The sequence below is a fragment of the Eleginops maclovinus genome, chromosome 15, assembly GCF_036324505.1.
Source record: "Eleginops maclovinus isolate JMC-PN-2008 ecotype Puerto Natales chromosome 15, JC_Emac_rtc_rv5, whole genome shotgun sequence".
Lineage (NCBI taxonomy): Eukaryota > Metazoa > Chordata > Actinopteri > Perciformes > Eleginopidae > Eleginops > Eleginops maclovinus.
Window position 1 is genome coordinate 1,746,946 of NC_086363.1, and position 16,192 is coordinate 1,763,137.

Here is a 16,192-nt window from a genome sequence, read left to right on the forward strand (position 1 = left end):
CACACACACACACACACACACACACACACACACACACACACACACACCACATGGCATTAGTAACACTTTTTTCTTTAGCTGGATACACGCCAAACTCCCTTTTAGGGTACGTTTTTAAAAGAGGAACGTTTTGCTCCAGCACTCGGTGTGTTTGCAGGATTAAATGTCTGTTTATGAATATGAATTAGTGGAACAGAAAGTTACATTTAACTGTCAAGAAAAATACAAGATATTAGATATTCTGCCTGTGCAATTTAAATCTAAAGCACACTGAGTTCACCACTAATGTAATGTGTAATATAAATTCAATTCCATCTCACAAACTGTCCACATATTCAGTGATTGCTTTGGTTTGGTGACTTACTCTATGCTGGTCTGCTTTTTAGGTAAACTGACTGATTTCTACTTTTAAAGACAGGAATCTGGAACAACGTTTACATTTTTGGTCTCGTTGACTTCATTCCTCCCTCTGCCCACCACTTCATGGTTGTAGACGAGCAGACATCCGACCGGCACCTCTCCGTTCTGCAGAGCGTCTCTCGCCTGCAGAGACATATTCACAGCAGGTCAGCATGCAGCAAGTACTGACCCGTCAGAAAGTGTGACACAGAGAAACAGGGTTTAGTTACTGACACCTATTTATAAAGAGTAGAGCTGCAACAAACAAGTATCAATGTATTTATTGCTTTATTTATTTTCTTATTCTTTTTATTTTTTATTATTGTTTTCTTTTTTTTGTGTTGCGATTATTAATAGATTCTGTTTTTGCATTTGGTAAATATTTAGAAAAATATATTAATCAAAAGTTTTGTCTTTAAATATTGTAAACCAGGAAAAACGTGGGAGTTTTTTCTTAATTAAATGTTATTCTTACGTATTATTTAGTAGAAATTAAAGGTGTTTAATATAGTCATTAAATCAACCTGTGAAATCAGCACCAAGCGATTAATAAGTAGTTGTAACCAGCCACAATGAGACCACCGAGGACCACCACAGAACGCCACAGGAGGTCTTTCCTCCCAGTGGCCTTCCAATAATTAAGAACCATGTGCAATATTACCTTGCAAATGTACGTATCTGCTACTACGGTTTTTTTTGTGCAATTCAATAGTACTGCACTGTTAATGTACAGTTCTATTATTATGCTGCTGTTTTTATTGTTGCTTTGTAACTCTGGCACAACAAGCCAAAGCTGTTTGTCTCGCTCACCATGTCAAAGGCGCTGGACATCCACTTCTCAATCTCCTCATCACTCGGACAGAAACTCTTCTCTGTTCCCATGGTGACTGCTACTTAAATATGCTTTATTACACTTAATTAAACTACATGTAAGTCATATTTTCGATTATGATGTGTGAAGTGTTTGTAGCTTATATTCTTTGCTCTTCAGTTACGATTTTCTTCCGCTGTAGTTTACACGCCATGTGGGGAACGATAATATTGGACGGACCAGTTCCAGACATGAGCAATCGATCGCACTCCCCCACGTTCATTCATGCGGAGGCGTTCGATGAGTCAAGCTCACTGCAGTAGGCTGAATGCAAACCGGAAATTAGACATTTAAATACAAAATAAAAGTAACATTTATTACTTTTATTTTTGTCCAGCAGGATGTGGTGATCAACAATCTTAAGTGTCCTAACTATTTTCTGATTTTTCTAACTCCTTCTTCATGTGTCCCTTTTCTTTTAAAAATTCACCCTTTTTGTCTCAGAATTTGTGTTCCTTTTGATTTTCTTTTCAAACATCAGATTTTTTCCCCAAAATTTAGACTTCTTGGATTTCCCGATTATTTATTCAACATTATCACTCTATCCCTAAACGATCTGAATTTTTTTCAAATTTCTGGAATGTTTCAAAATGTCGAATTTAACAAATTCCGACATTTTTTTCAAGTTTCTGACTTTCTTTCTAAACACTGCACAACACAAATATCGATTGATTAACAATTTAAACAGTTTGTCTTAATTGTTTGACAACATTTCATCATTTATACAATTACATATTACTCCACAAAATCTCGAACGCTATTCCTGTCTTATTTTGAAATCCAGAACCGGAAGTTGTTTTATGTGTTCCATGTAGCTTGACTGACGGACTTTGGCACTTTTGACAGTTAGCATGTTAGCTAGAAGTTGCTAACTAGCCTGTAAGTCCTCTGATAAAATGTCTGTAAACTAAACAGCACAAAGTGTTTCTGTGGTTGAAGTTCGTGAACATCTCCCAGCCTGAGGATGTTTTCATCTGTCTGGAACTTTGTGAAGCGCCACAAAAGGAAGTTTATTTTCACCGGAGCTTTGGTTGGAGGTAATGTTAGCTTCTGAGCTAGCTCATAGCTTTAGCAACATGCTGCACTGACAAATGTTGATGTGTGATATTTGTATTACTTATTGAAAGAACTAACGCTTTTAAAACATGTTCCATGTATTTTTAAGAATTGACTAGCATGTATTTGCTATTCGGCTTAAATATCCTCCATGAACTAGCACAATTTCCTACATTAAGATGACTATTACTTTTGTTATCAGACACTTAATCAGCTTTAAATACTGCTGTAAGACGAATATTAAAAATCTACATACATTGAAATAAACATTGTGTGGGTTGCTGCGTGTATACCTCGTTAAAAATATTTCAATTTGTGTTTTTCTGTTTTAAAGTTGTTTTGAGATTTTGCAAGTGAGCGACAAATCCTTAAATTACCAGAAACTTGAATGGAGTCTGGTGTGAGTGCAAGGTTAGCATATTGACTTGTAGCTAAGCACCTTAAAGCTAGGTGAGGATGAAGCATGACAGCTTTCAAGGTAATAACCAATGACATTATTAATTGTTAGGTTGCAAGGCTTCATAAAAAAGTGTTAAAGACACATGACATTGCAACAATAATCAAATTATAAGTTAACTCTGTATACTTTTATTGGCATCTACTCCAAAAATGTAATTCTACTAGTCCTACATGCAGTTTAAATTGAACAGAGGGTTATTTTCTGTGTTATTAACACTTTGTTATGTGCTTACCTCCAGGAGTGTACTTCCTGGGTAAATATGCACAGAAGAAGCTCAGTGACATGCAGGAGAAGGAGGCGGCAGAGTACATCTCTCAGGCCCGGCGACAGTTCCACTTTGAGAGCAACCAGAGGACCTGCAACATGACCGGTGAGACTAAGAAAACTAAGAGTTAATGTATGCTTAACACATCTTTGATTTGACTCCTTGTACTGTGTGTGTGTTGCAGTGCTGTCCATGCTACCTCCGCTGAAAGAAGCCATCATCAATCAGCTGAATTCAGAAAGCTTCACTGCACTACTCAAGGAAAAGTGAGTGTTAGTGCTTTCAATTGTTCAGAATCAAAACATCAAACACTTTGTAATCAACTACATCACAATGTTGTGCATCCTTTACTGCTGAAGCAATTTGGATTTGAAATGTAGGGTCTGTTAGAAATGTGTGTCATGTTTAATCATTGTATAATCGCCTTATAGCGCTTTGGAGTCGGAGTAATGTTGTCTATATGTGGATTTATTTACCCAAATGTGCAAATTTCTCACCATTTCTGGTTGATTTTTGTACTATGAGGTGTTACATTACTGTATGTAGAGAAATAAAACAGACTCTTAGTCTTGATGATAAAAAAACTAACTCTAATGCTGCTGTTTCTGTTTCACATCGACTCACAGACCAGCCAATAAGCTGGAGATCTGGGAAGATTTAAAGATCATCAGTGAGTTACTTCCCTCACGAAACATCATAGTCGCTGTGTAATGCCACAGGGTTTTCAGAATCTAATATTGGGTCTGTGCAGGTTTCACGCGCACCATGGTGGGGGTGTACAGCACCTGCATGCTGGTGGTTCTGCTCCGGGTCCAGCTGAACATCATCGGAGGATATCTGTACCTCGACAACTCTGTGGGCAAGAACTCCCCGGTGAGGAAACCTTCAAAACCTTTAGGATGACAGAGTTAACTTCAACACAGCACTGTTGATTGGATGTTGAACTGATGATGTTTTTCTTTGTTTACATATTTGGCATGATATTTCCACAGCTGGAGACAGTCTCTGGATCTGTAGTGTGAGCAACACATTCACCAGCTTCTTCAACTTCAGTCTCAGAATAAGATCCACAGTTTCAAGATAAGATAAGAATGACTTTATGGATCCCAAACTGGGACGTGTTTGTGTTGCAGCAGCGTAAAACAATACAAGGCATAGCAAATAATTAGAAATAAAAAGAAGAAACATAAATAAAAATAAACCGGCATTAGAGAAAAGATATGTATACAGTTGACTAAACACTATTGAAATGAACAAAATATAAAGCAGGACATTATATACGTAATAGTGCAGCGAGTGAAATATTAAATAAGATATAAACGTGAAGTTTCAAAGTGTCTTCTTAATCATTCCCTTCTTATAACTTTTAGGATAAATGTGATGCTTGGTTTCGAGCATCACAAACACACCATGAGATGACTTTGTTTGGGGATGATGGAAATTTAAACCAATAGGATATCGGCTAAATGAAGAACGGCTCAGAAAGTCAAAATGACTATTACATTGGATAAAGTCACCTTAAAAGATTTGCTGTTTTTCCAAAAAGTTGAAAGTTTGTGATATGTCTGGAGGACCTTTCATGATGTCTGTAAAGTGTGGAGGTTGATTTTATTGAGTTTGAGAGGGGGAGTGAAGGGTCAAACCTTCTAGGAGTCCTCTTTCTTTCGTTAGAATTTAATCTTAATTATGAATATTTGACACAAATCAAGATTTCTAATTTTGAGAAAAAATAATATTAAGTAAGCGTGAAATATTTGAGCTTTATTGAAATATTTCTGTTGATTGTGTTTCCTCAAAGACTCCGATGGCTCCTCCTGACGTCCAGCAGCAGTACCTGTCCAGCATCCAACATCTACTGGGAGACGGTAACACACACACACACAAAATGAATAGATTAAGAAATAAAAGTAAAATGTCCCAAAAAAATAAATAATGTTTATTGGAGTAAATTGGAATTAATTAAAACGTTTTCAATAATCATCCATAAAGTACATAAATACACATTCTCTTTTGTTCTTGATTTGTTTGGTCTCTCTGCAGGTTTGACAGAGTTAATAACTGTGGTGAAGAAGGCGGTGCAGAACGCTCTGGGAAGGTGAGTCTCTGTTACGGATCATTGGTCCTGGCTCCTTACAGTTTCCTCTGTAAAGTCCGGAGACACAGCTGGGATTAAAGCCTTGTTTTTATCTAATATGTGACTGATTGGTCCACAGCGTGTCTCTGAAGCAGAGCCTCTCCCTGCTGGAGGTGGAGCAGCAGCTGAGCTGGATCCGGGCGGAGGTCGAGGCCGGCGTCGAGCGCCCCATGTCCTGGTACCTGCTGGCTGACGATGAGAACGCCCTCGCTGACCAGGTCCGCACACACACACACACACACACACACACACACACACACACACACACACACACACACACACACACACAGAAATAGTGATCAGACTTTGACCGGGAGAATCTGTTGAACAGATTTAGATCTTTCCGGTCATAAGGTCTATCAAACTAAATCCCCCAAAGCACAATTTAAGAGCGGTTCAAAGGGCAAAAAGGTGCCATCGCTGAGAGGAGAGAAGTCTATGGTTCTGAGGCTTTAATTTCTCTACAGCCTGTAAAATCCATCCAATAATATCTATTTCAGAACAGCTGTTTTGAGTGAATCTCCTCTCCTCTCCTCTCCTCTCCTCTCCTCTCTGCAGGCCTGCGGACTCACAGAAAACGACGTGGTGACGATCAGGCTGTTGAACGAGACGAGGGACATGTTCGACAGGTGTGTGTGTGTGTGTGTGTGTGTGTGTATTCTGTGATTCTGACGTGTGTGTGTGTGTGTCTGTGATTCTGACGTGTGTGTGTGTGTCTGTGACTCCAGTCCAGACTTCGGCACCGTCCTGAACGCCAGCTTCAACCGTGGTTTCTCTCGACTGCTGGACAACCTCGCCGAGTTCTTCCGCCCGCCGCCCGGTGACTCCGCCCCCTGCGCTGCTTCTGATAGGTCAGCTGCTTCACGACATATAAATCCTTCCTTATTCTCACGCAAAACACTCAGTATTAGGATGTTTTTTTAACTATTGGAGGAAACAGACCTTCATGATGCATTATTTTGTGTGTGTGCGTGTGTCCAGTCTATCAGCAGTCAGTCTGCCGCTGGCTAAGATCATCCCCATCGTCAACGGACAGATCAACTCCATCTGCAGTGAGACGCCCAGCCACTTTGTTCAGGTGACTCCAGGCTGCAGCACGTCAACGTTACCCGAGGAAAAAGATTTGAGTGTTCTCATAATTATCTGTATCTGTGTCTCTAACTTCCTGTCCCTCTACCTGAAGGACCTGCTGATGAACGACCAGGTGAAGGAGTTCGCGGCCAACGTCTACGAGACCTTCAGCGCGCCTCAGGATCTGAAGAAATAAAAACCCAAGCATGAGGACATCGACACGAGGAAAGGAGGGATGATTTTGGACTGTTCCTCCCTCCTTCCTCTCCGAGACGCTTCCTTCCTGCAGACTGCACGACAGGAATGGAGGATGCAGTGACTTGCAACAGGTTTTTCTCACAGAAGAGCCTGGGATTAACCCTAAGAGTGATGCATCATGGGAATTGGAGTCCAATTTAACCTGGTATAGAGGTAAGAAACACACAGAGAGACTGACATAATGTGGTGAAGAATTGGTGGCAACTTTTTCACACAATATGAAACTAAAACTTGAGTTTATGATAACACTGATTTTAGGATGATTTCCTCGTTTTTCTCTCAGCAGTGGTGAGTGTTTTGTTTGTTTACATCGCCAGCTGTTCTGTCTGCACTTTGGCTGTGCAAAAATAATTCACTTTTTAGGTGGTAATATTCAATTTTCTTTTTTATTTCACCCTTTTATTAAATTCTTGTCACAGTTTCTGGAAAATCTGCAGCAACTTATATTATTTTCTGTTTTTAAATCATCATTATTATATTGTATTAACACATCTGGGTGTGTTGATTCATTCCAAATGAAATGGGTAATCAAACTATAACTTAGCAGAGGTGGATATTTCTAATTACCCATATATTTTTCATAAAACACAATTTTTAACAAACTGATCAGTTATGTGTAGTCGCTGTTTCTCCATTCAGAAGACCACCACATTAAAAGCAGTACACTTCTTTTGGTGCATACAAAGAAATAGGACACGCAGACAAAAATACACTGATTTCTGCTCAGATTTCACTCTAAATCTGTGTTTTTTGGAGCATTTAAAGCATTAAAAGTCACATTTTGTGTTAGACGCAGTTCCATTTCCAGCCAGAAGGGGTCACTCTACACCTGCTGTTGTGAGAACCTGTCTGGTTTCCCTCTTGTGTCCTCATGATAAAAGTATTTCTATCCTTTTGACGATATGACATCCTGGTTTACATCCTAAAATAGCTTCATAACTTCACCTCATTAGCCACATTGGTTTTGTATTTTTCTCTCAAATCGCAGATATTCCTTGTCCTCCAAAAATGACTTTATATTCCATCTATGTAGAAATGACGACTGTTACCCAGAGCCAAGTAACTTGAAATCCCTGTATGGATTTCCTTGTGTGTTTCCAACTGTTCCCACGTCTTGATTGGCTACTCGAATCAGGTGTGTGCAGTTAACACGCCTGCCTCGACCAATCATGTAAGGGTAGAAAAGGAGGGGTAGATTTCCTTTTTTACTTCAACGTTAATGCAATCACCGTAAAAAGAGCTGCACAATTAATGGATATTTTAGCAAAAAGGCCTAGTGCTTTATCCAAATCGCATTAGTTAAAATACATGTGAATACCTGGAGTAATATTGTGGAGCTGCAGTCCCGGACTATGTATTTTATACAGATCCTCTTTAACAAATCAAACCAGGATCATTTTTAATAAATTATTCATGATAATGTGATTCATGTTGAATATTAGTCAAAATATCTATTATCTATTCCTTATTGTGCAGCCCTACTTTGGAGCATTACTTTATTCCTCCTTTTGTTACACCGTTGACATGACAACATGATTAGAAAAGTGATTGTTAATTATTGTCAGCCGCCGATCGATCTATTTGTATCGCAATGGAAATGAAGCACCTGGATTCCCCTGAGTGTTCCTACTACTACATGATAAAGGAACAAAGTGAAAGTTCTGAAATGCTTGAATGCTCTGTTTCCTGGAGATACCTGCCAGAAACCAGTCTGGGGAAAAACCAGGCAGATCAGTCAGACTTATTTTTACAATTCCTTTACAATGTACATTTCTGTTTATGTAATAAAGACATTATGCCGTTTGGAGCATAAATATCCTGAAAGACAGCAAAAATGTTTGTTTGTAGAAATGCATTGAAGAGATAATTAAAGTAAAATATGATTTAATATAAATATTGGGTCTGCTTCCATGTTCTTTGGGCTTTTTAACAAATGTTGATGCTACCAATAAGCATGTATTTATTCCTTTGTGTTGGTATTTTATTGTACATTTTAAAAATAAAAATAGAGTATACATAACCTCAAATAAAATACAAAATAAATATAAAAATAATTAAAAGATCAAATGAATAATTAAACTAATGCAATTTAAATACATTTAAAAAAGAGTAAGATTAAAACACTGATCAACACATAATAAATAAACACACACACACACACACACAGATAATAAATCATATCATTTAAAAAAGAATACCACAAATAATTATTCAACAAATTAAAATAAATACAGTTTATATAAAATAATATTTAATACAGTATATTTTATTTAAAATAAATTCACCAAAAATAAGAAAGTAATAATTAAACAAATACAATAAAAATATACAATAAAAATATTATTAAACAGGACTATAATATTTCTTAAAGAAAATAATAAGATTTAGAATAAAATGAAGACACTGATATACAGTCATATAGCTTTAAATAAATAATAGTAAAAAAGAAAACACATTAAGATTAAAACGGATTTGAAAACAGTGATGCACAGTACGATTCATCCTCATAATGTCAAATATTAATATGTGAACGACCTAGTTGTGTCCACAGGGGGTGAGAGTGCAGCTGGAAAGTGTGTCCTCATGAGTTAAGATGGCATGTTGGAAAATACTTATCTTGGAAACTGCTGTTAAAGCGCTGACTCATCATCAACCTGCAGTGGCATCATCCCTCTGTTACACATTAATGAATTTAGGACATTTTCCAAATTGGACATTTCAAAATCAAAGGGTGTGACTTTCCATGCGAGGCAATCGGTTGTTTCCATTCAGTTTTTTTTATGGAGAAGATAAAGAGAGCAGCTGCCTTTGAGTGTATAACAACACACACCTCTTTAAAGTACTGGTAAATACGTATTTGGTAAAGTTTACACAGAAGTGTCTTTAAAAAAGCGAAGGAAATACATCTCTAATATTGTTCAAGTCCAAATTGATTCGGGGCTTCATTGACTTTCATTTAGTTATTCACCAAAAACATATCCAACACATCCTGCATGTTCCCCCCTCTGCTGGGAATCAACAGAGATTGGATGGCGATGAATGTTCCCGGTGAAACTTTCAAGAAGCCGTTGGTGAAACTCTTATCAGAAGGAAAGTGCAAACAGTGAAAAAGCTGGAGGGGAAAATATCAGGAAAGACATTGTAGTGAAACCAAAAGTGTGTGCGTGTGCGTGTGCGTGTGCGTGTGTGTGTGTGTGTTTTAACTTTATGGCTGATTCTTGAGAACTTTTTAATTCATTCTAATTTTCTCAAATATTTTTGGGGACATTTTTACTTTAATTTCTTAAGATTTTCATTTTATTTATTTCATGCTAAAATGGCATTCAACCCAATTTCACCCGAGATAAATACAGTTGTTATCTGGACCTAATTGTATTCTCTAGTCTAGAGTGTGTGTGTGTGTGTGTGTGTGTGTGTGTGTGTGTGTGTGACATTCATTTTCTTCCTGGTTGAGTGTGTGACTCAAAAGATGACTTCATCGTCTCCATTGAGCCTCTTTGACATTTTACCTTATAAGGAGGAGAGATGTAGTTGTTGTTTTTGATTGGAGGATGGGTGAGTCGATTAAAGGGTAGAAAGAATAAACTAAACTGGGGTAAAGGATTAGATGCATATTTAAATCCTCACGTTTAGTACGAGGTTAGAATATAAAAAGATAAATTAGGAGATTAAAATACATACTTTAATACAAAACATGTATCATACGGATTATTTCTCTGGCAACACTTCAGTTGAATTCCTGTTAATTCAAAGCTTTAATTTAAACACTTTGTCTCTTGTAGTTTTAAGTCTTGATTGATTCTCATTTTTGCTGCATTTTGCAATTAAATACTGTTAGAAACTGAGAGTTATATCTCTAAATAGGACTGAATCATTTTCTATCCTTAAGAATTAAATGCATTTTTAGCAAAGATTTTGGACGTGACAAAAAAAAGTTTTGCATTTTACTCAAAACAGAAATCTGAAACAGAAGAGAGTAAAATAGATATTGTTAGTGCTATTGTGTTTGGACCTTAAAGACAAACATTTTTTAGCTAAAAATGACCCCAAAAAAAGCCTCAAAGACTCATGTTTACCTTGTGGGGACTTTTGGGCGTAAGTTGGGTCCCCACTTGTCACAAAAACAGACTTTTTTCCATTCCCCAGATCTAACCTAAAAACTTCAGAGGAATGTTGCTTCATGAAATCAAGATATAGTAGAGCTGCATAATGGCCCAGCCTTTAGGGGTTAATACATTTTAAACTAAGATAAGACAAAATAAACGGGCAAAAAACATTTTCTGTTTATTGTACTTGAAAATCAGGAATAAAATGAAACAAATACCTGATGTTGTGCTTTTGTGTTTGGACTTTTAAGACACATTTGTTACCTACCGTAGAAGTCAAAATGTGGGCACTTACGGATGTGATTGGGTGTACCGTCCCCACATTGTCATTTAAACAAACCTTTTTAGGACCCTTGTTGAAACAATAAATTCCCTAGACCCAAGCCTAGAAAATTAACCCGGACAGCCCTTTCAAAACCACTGAACAACATGTCCTCACTCTTTACTGAAGTACTGACACACACACACACACACACACACACACACACACAAGCACACACACACACACACACACACAGCACACACATGATGTAACGTGCCATGTGTTCTGCAACAGAGTGAGTGTGTGATGTGTTAGTTTCCTCAGAGTTTCAACACAGAGATGCCATTCAGCATCATCCTCTCGACCTCATGACCTCTCTCTCCACTTATTGTCTGACACTCTATAATGAAACGTTGGCCGTGTCACGCTTACGAAATCCTCACGTCCTGAAATAGTGCACAAACACGCAGAGTCATGCACGGTGACAGAATGGAGCCTTTGTTCCTCAGAAAAAAGGCCTTTATTGCTGATTAACTGTGCGGTGAGGCCATTAACGCTCTGATGGGTTCGACACTTCAGAAACAGGTTTGTCTGAAATTAGCCCAAACCAGATGACTGTGTGTCACCGCTTGAACTTGGTGCTGTTTGCTCTTGCGTCATATATCTGCCCTGTTTGTGCCACAGAGCTGGAAATCCCCCTGTTGTTGACCTGAGAGTCGGAGCTGCCGCTGGTGCTTTAAACGCCGTCTGAACCACTGACCCACATTGCAAAAGTATTAAACCTACGACAGTGTGTGCTATGTGTTAACAGGTTTGGAAACACATGTTTTGCTGCAGACATATGTGGAAATTCTGCGGGACATTTTCATCATCTCTTTAAGCTGTGCAGGAAATAAAAAGATAGGTTCTCTTGAAGAATACAAAAGGTCATGAAGTTATCAAATAGGAAGAAATAAGGACGTCTAACGCAGGGAAAAAGAGATTCTCTCCCCCTCTCTCCCTGATTGTCTCCCTCCAGGTGCAGCCTCTCCCTCAGGTGATCCCAATCAGGGCTTGCATGAAGGCCTGAGGAAGACTGCAGCCTGTGTGGAACGTGCAACCTGTAGCAGATTTGACGAGTGTTTTGCTTGGTCCGTTTTGAGTAATCAAACTATATCTTCTATCAGTTTCCTCTCTCGTTTTGATCTCCGGGGTTATTTTATATGCTGTTACTTCCCTTTGTTCCCCTATACGTTTATAAGGGAACGTAACAGCTATAACTAATGACAGATTGTTTTATTTAGTTTAAATTCAACCCCACATTCTGTTTGTGGCAGCACCCAGGAACCAATTAAAATTCAGGCTTTAATTCATGATTTTTGTGTCCAATCTTAAACCAACCCCAAATGTTTGTACCTCCCTTAAAAGTTTGTGGATATAAATAAGTAATATTATAAAAAAATAAAATAATCTAAAATAACTATTTAACTAAAAAAGTTCAAATAAATACAAATATATAAAATAAATAAATAATAATATTAAAAGAACAATAACACATTTAGATTACAGTATTTTTTATTAGCTTGTCCATACAGTACATTTTAATGCAATAAATATGAAAACAATTCATTAAAAAGAAGAAAAAATTAGTAATTAAACTAATACAATTAAAGAAAATGGTATAATAATATTTAAAAAATACAATAATCATTTAACTTACAACATTAAGAAATAACAATATATAACAATTATAATATTTAAAAAAAGAAAACACATTTACAGTAACATCGAATACTTGTTGGGTCTTTTTAGGACATGGCCTCCAGACCCTTAATCCAACAGTATGTCTTTGTTTATGCTAATCCTGCAGTTACCACTTCTTCTAGATCTATAGCACTGAGTCTTTAAGTCTCAGTTCACGCTTGGAGAAAGATCACATTCAACATCATTCAAATCATTAAAGAACATATTTATCTGTTTCTTTCCATAGTTCAGTTAATTGGACTCTGTGTAGTAATTGACCCTGTGATAATGAAACAAACAACCCGATCCACGTCAGGTTTACTTTCACGAAGCAAAGGAGTTACTGGCACCAATATTGAGCATTAACTGTAAATCCAGGACTGTTTGTGACTCAACCGAAGGGCTTCGCTGTAAATGAGCCGCTCAGTTTCTCTATTAAATTTCCACTGAACCCGCACTGGAGTAAAGACTTTACCCTTTCAATCCTATTTACATAAGCCTGCCAACACCCTCACAGGTTACCACAGCTTAGTTTGAAGAAAATTGTTCCAAGTGGGCGACAGACAGAAGCAATTGTTCTCAGATCCAAAAGGAAAAATACTCCATTGGAGGTGCGGTCCACCACCCTCTGAAACTGGTGTAAGAGCAGAGAGTCATGTATTACATGATGTAGGTTAATCATCACTACAGTAGATGAGTACCTTATCTTGACATGTGTTGGGGGGACCCCTGTGATTTACAGAGTTACAACATGTGAAGACAAACAACATGCTTACACAACAAACCTCCCACCCATGTGTCTGAAGGTTTTCTTCCACTGTAAGTGTAGAAATGGTTTATTCTAGAGCTAAGGTGTGGTAGCAGGGTGTGTGCGGACCGATGGTAGCGTTGCTAAGCAAACACCTGATGCTGCACGGCCAACAACACAACAACAACATTAGGAAACATGCAGTTCGCCAAACAAGTATTCCTCATAGATTACTTTGATAAGTCACATGATTGAATTCCCGAGGAAGTCTGAGTTTGTTGTTTTTCTTGGACCCATGTGAAGTCACACTTGACAGTAGATTTTGGTCCCTGTCATACTCGCTCTGGCCACTCGAGGCTTTCTGAACTACGTAAATATTTCCATTTGTTTTGTGTAAATAAAAGATGTTCGACTTCCCTCCATTTCTCTGGATTTCCCCGTCACCTACCAGAAAATGTCTTCCCCATCGCCGGGAAATAGTTGGAAAAATAAAGTATTATTGATTTCTAACACCCCCTTCTTATTGTAATTTGGTTTACCCCAATGATGTCATGGTTTTGAGTTGAAACATCTTGAATTGGGGTATTTTTCAAAGAAAAAAGAGCGTTAGTTACAACATCCTACACGCAAGTCTTTCACTCGAGATACAACGCATACACGACGAATAGGGATGAAATCACTGTAGTGTTTTGGGGAATTTTTCTGAAAAGCCAAATGCTTTTGGGTTGTACCTCTCCAGAAGTCTTCGCTCTGTTTCTTCCCCATCGTTGCTCCCATGTGTTTGTCTGTGTTTGTTTGTGTTGACGTGGCTTTACCTCCCGACTCCTGGCCTCCTCAATCCACTCCTCTCTGCCCACTCACCTGCTTCCCATCCAGTCATCACCTCCAGTATATCAACCATTCTCTGCTAGATCGTTGTACAACTTCAGCGGTAAAAACCCTAATGGTCAGTTCAAGTTTTGGCTCCTTTTGTCTTATCATGGGTCCTCATCTCCAGCCTGCAGTATTTTACTCAACACAGCTTTTCCCAGATCCGAACCTCGTCCTCAATAAAACCTGTTTCTGTCAAGTGTATTCCCTCTCTGTGTCCTGCGTTTGGGTCGATCCTTCATACTTCTACCCAAAGCAACACCCCCCCTTTTTGGAGCATTTAATGGACTAAATGCCCCCATAGATACATATCCTACGAAGCAAATGTCCCTTTGTTTGTTTTAATATAGGAGTTTTTGTTGCATGCTTTCCGGTCGCTTCTTTTTAGGAATTTGATTGGATTATGAAAGAGGTAACCAAATAAAAAGCAGGAACATTTCCTGTGTTTACTAAAGCTGAGCCGTCTCATCAACACCATGTGACCTGAACGAGTTTCACCCCGGACAGAGGAAAAGCAAACAAAGACCAGATTAACCGCTGGCTGTGAACCTGAGTGACAAATCGGATCTCTGAGCTGGCACTTCATTTATAAAATGATTACTGAGGAATGCTGGCCTGCAGTCAGTGACCCCCCCCCCCCCCCCCCAGACACACACACAGTGGAACATATCCTAAAAAGATAAAAGAGGATCCATGGTGATCACGTCAGGTGTGTCCAAACCTGTTCCGTGACGCAAAGGTCTTTATTCAGGTCCAATCAAATCAATGAGCTGTGAAGAGAAGGTTCATGAAGAAATAAATGGATCATTTCTACAAGGGATGCTTTTATCTTACATCTCTGAGCAAAAAGTGACTTTTAATCCTGAATAATATTTATACCTCTGTTCTTACACCTACTGAAGCTGTTATATTTTACACAGAGATGGGAAGTAACTAATACATTAACTCAAGTACTGTACTTAAGTATAATTTTGAGGTACTTGTACTTTACTTGAGTATTTTCATTTAATGCTACTTTGTACTTTTACTCCACTACATGTATTCAATCCCTTTAGTTGCTAGGCAGATTAGGATTAATGATGGTAAATATAATCAGCCCTTAAATCAGACTGTAGTTCACCTGCAGTAAATCCAGCAGCTACCCTGCAGTATACAAAGCCATTCAAACTAGCTGCACCTTTACCAGCTCTGAGAACACTTTAATGATCAATCATTATAAAACATATCAGAGATATTATTCTGAAATGGACCAATCAGACAATGACTACTTTTACTGTCGCTACTTTAAGTACATTTAGATGAGAGTACTTTCTACTTTCACTGGAGGAACATTTAGAATACTTTTACTGTGACAGAGTATTCCTACACTCTGGTACTTCTACTTTACTCAAGTACAAGATCTGAGTACTTCTACTTTACTCAAGTACAAGACCTGAGTACTTCTACTTTACTCAAGTACAAGATCTGAGTACTTCTACTTTACTCAAGTACAAGATCTGAGTACTTCTACTTTACTCAAGTACAAGACCTGAGTACTTCTACTTTACTCAAGTACAAGATATGAGTACTTCTACTTTACTCAAGTACAAGACCTGAGTACTTCTACTTTACTCAAGTACAAGACCTGAGTACTTCTACTTTACTCAAGAACAAGACCTGAGTACCTCTACTTTTACTCAAGAACAAGATCTGAGTACTTCTACTTTTACTCAAGTACAAGATCTCAGTACTTCTACTTTACTCAAGTACAAGACCTGAGTACTTCTACTTTACTCAAGTACAAGATCTGAGTACTTCTACTTTACTCAAGTACAAGACCTGAGTACTTCTACTTTACTCAAGTACAAGATCTGAGTACTTCTACTTTACTCAAGTACAAGACCTGAGTACTTCTACTTTACTCAAGTACAAGATCTGAGTACTTCTACTTTACTCAAGTACAAGATCTGAGTACTTCTACTTTACTCAAG

At 38.0% G+C, this 16,192-nt stretch overlaps 2 protein-coding genes across 2 annotated transcripts in view; one reads left to right on the top strand and one right to left on the bottom strand.

Annotated features, from left to right (window-relative positions):
* adat2 (adenosine deaminase tRNA specific 2) overlaps positions 1-1,471 on the bottom strand; it is a 4,613-nt gene extending 3,142 nt beyond the window's left edge. The window contains exons 1-2 of the mRNA XM_063902323.1: positions 1,210-1,471; positions 439-543 (exon numbers count right to left, since the gene is read on the bottom strand). Coding sequence (XP_063758393.1) covers positions 439-543; positions 1,210-1,281 — 177 coding nt within the window. The 5' untranslated portion in view covers positions 1,282-1,471. The remainder of the gene's footprint in view (positions 1-438; positions 544-1,209) is intronic.
* A 600-nt stretch (positions 1,472-2,071) lies between these two features.
* On the top strand, positions 2,072-8,408 carry pex3 (peroxisomal biogenesis factor 3). The gene is made up of 12 exons (XM_063902540.1): positions 2,072-2,307; positions 3,025-3,156; positions 3,236-3,317; positions 3,678-3,721; positions 3,803-3,924; positions 4,850-4,916; positions 5,092-5,146; positions 5,265-5,403; positions 5,744-5,814; positions 5,914-6,036; positions 6,167-6,263; positions 6,369-8,408. Exons 1-12 carry the CDS (start codon positions 2,235-2,237, stop codon positions 6,450-6,452), a joined length of 1,089 nt encoding a protein of 362 aa, XP_063758610.1. The 5' UTR covers positions 2,072-2,234; the 3' UTR covers positions 6,453-8,408.
* Positions 8,409-16,192: the final 7,784 nt, after the last annotated feature.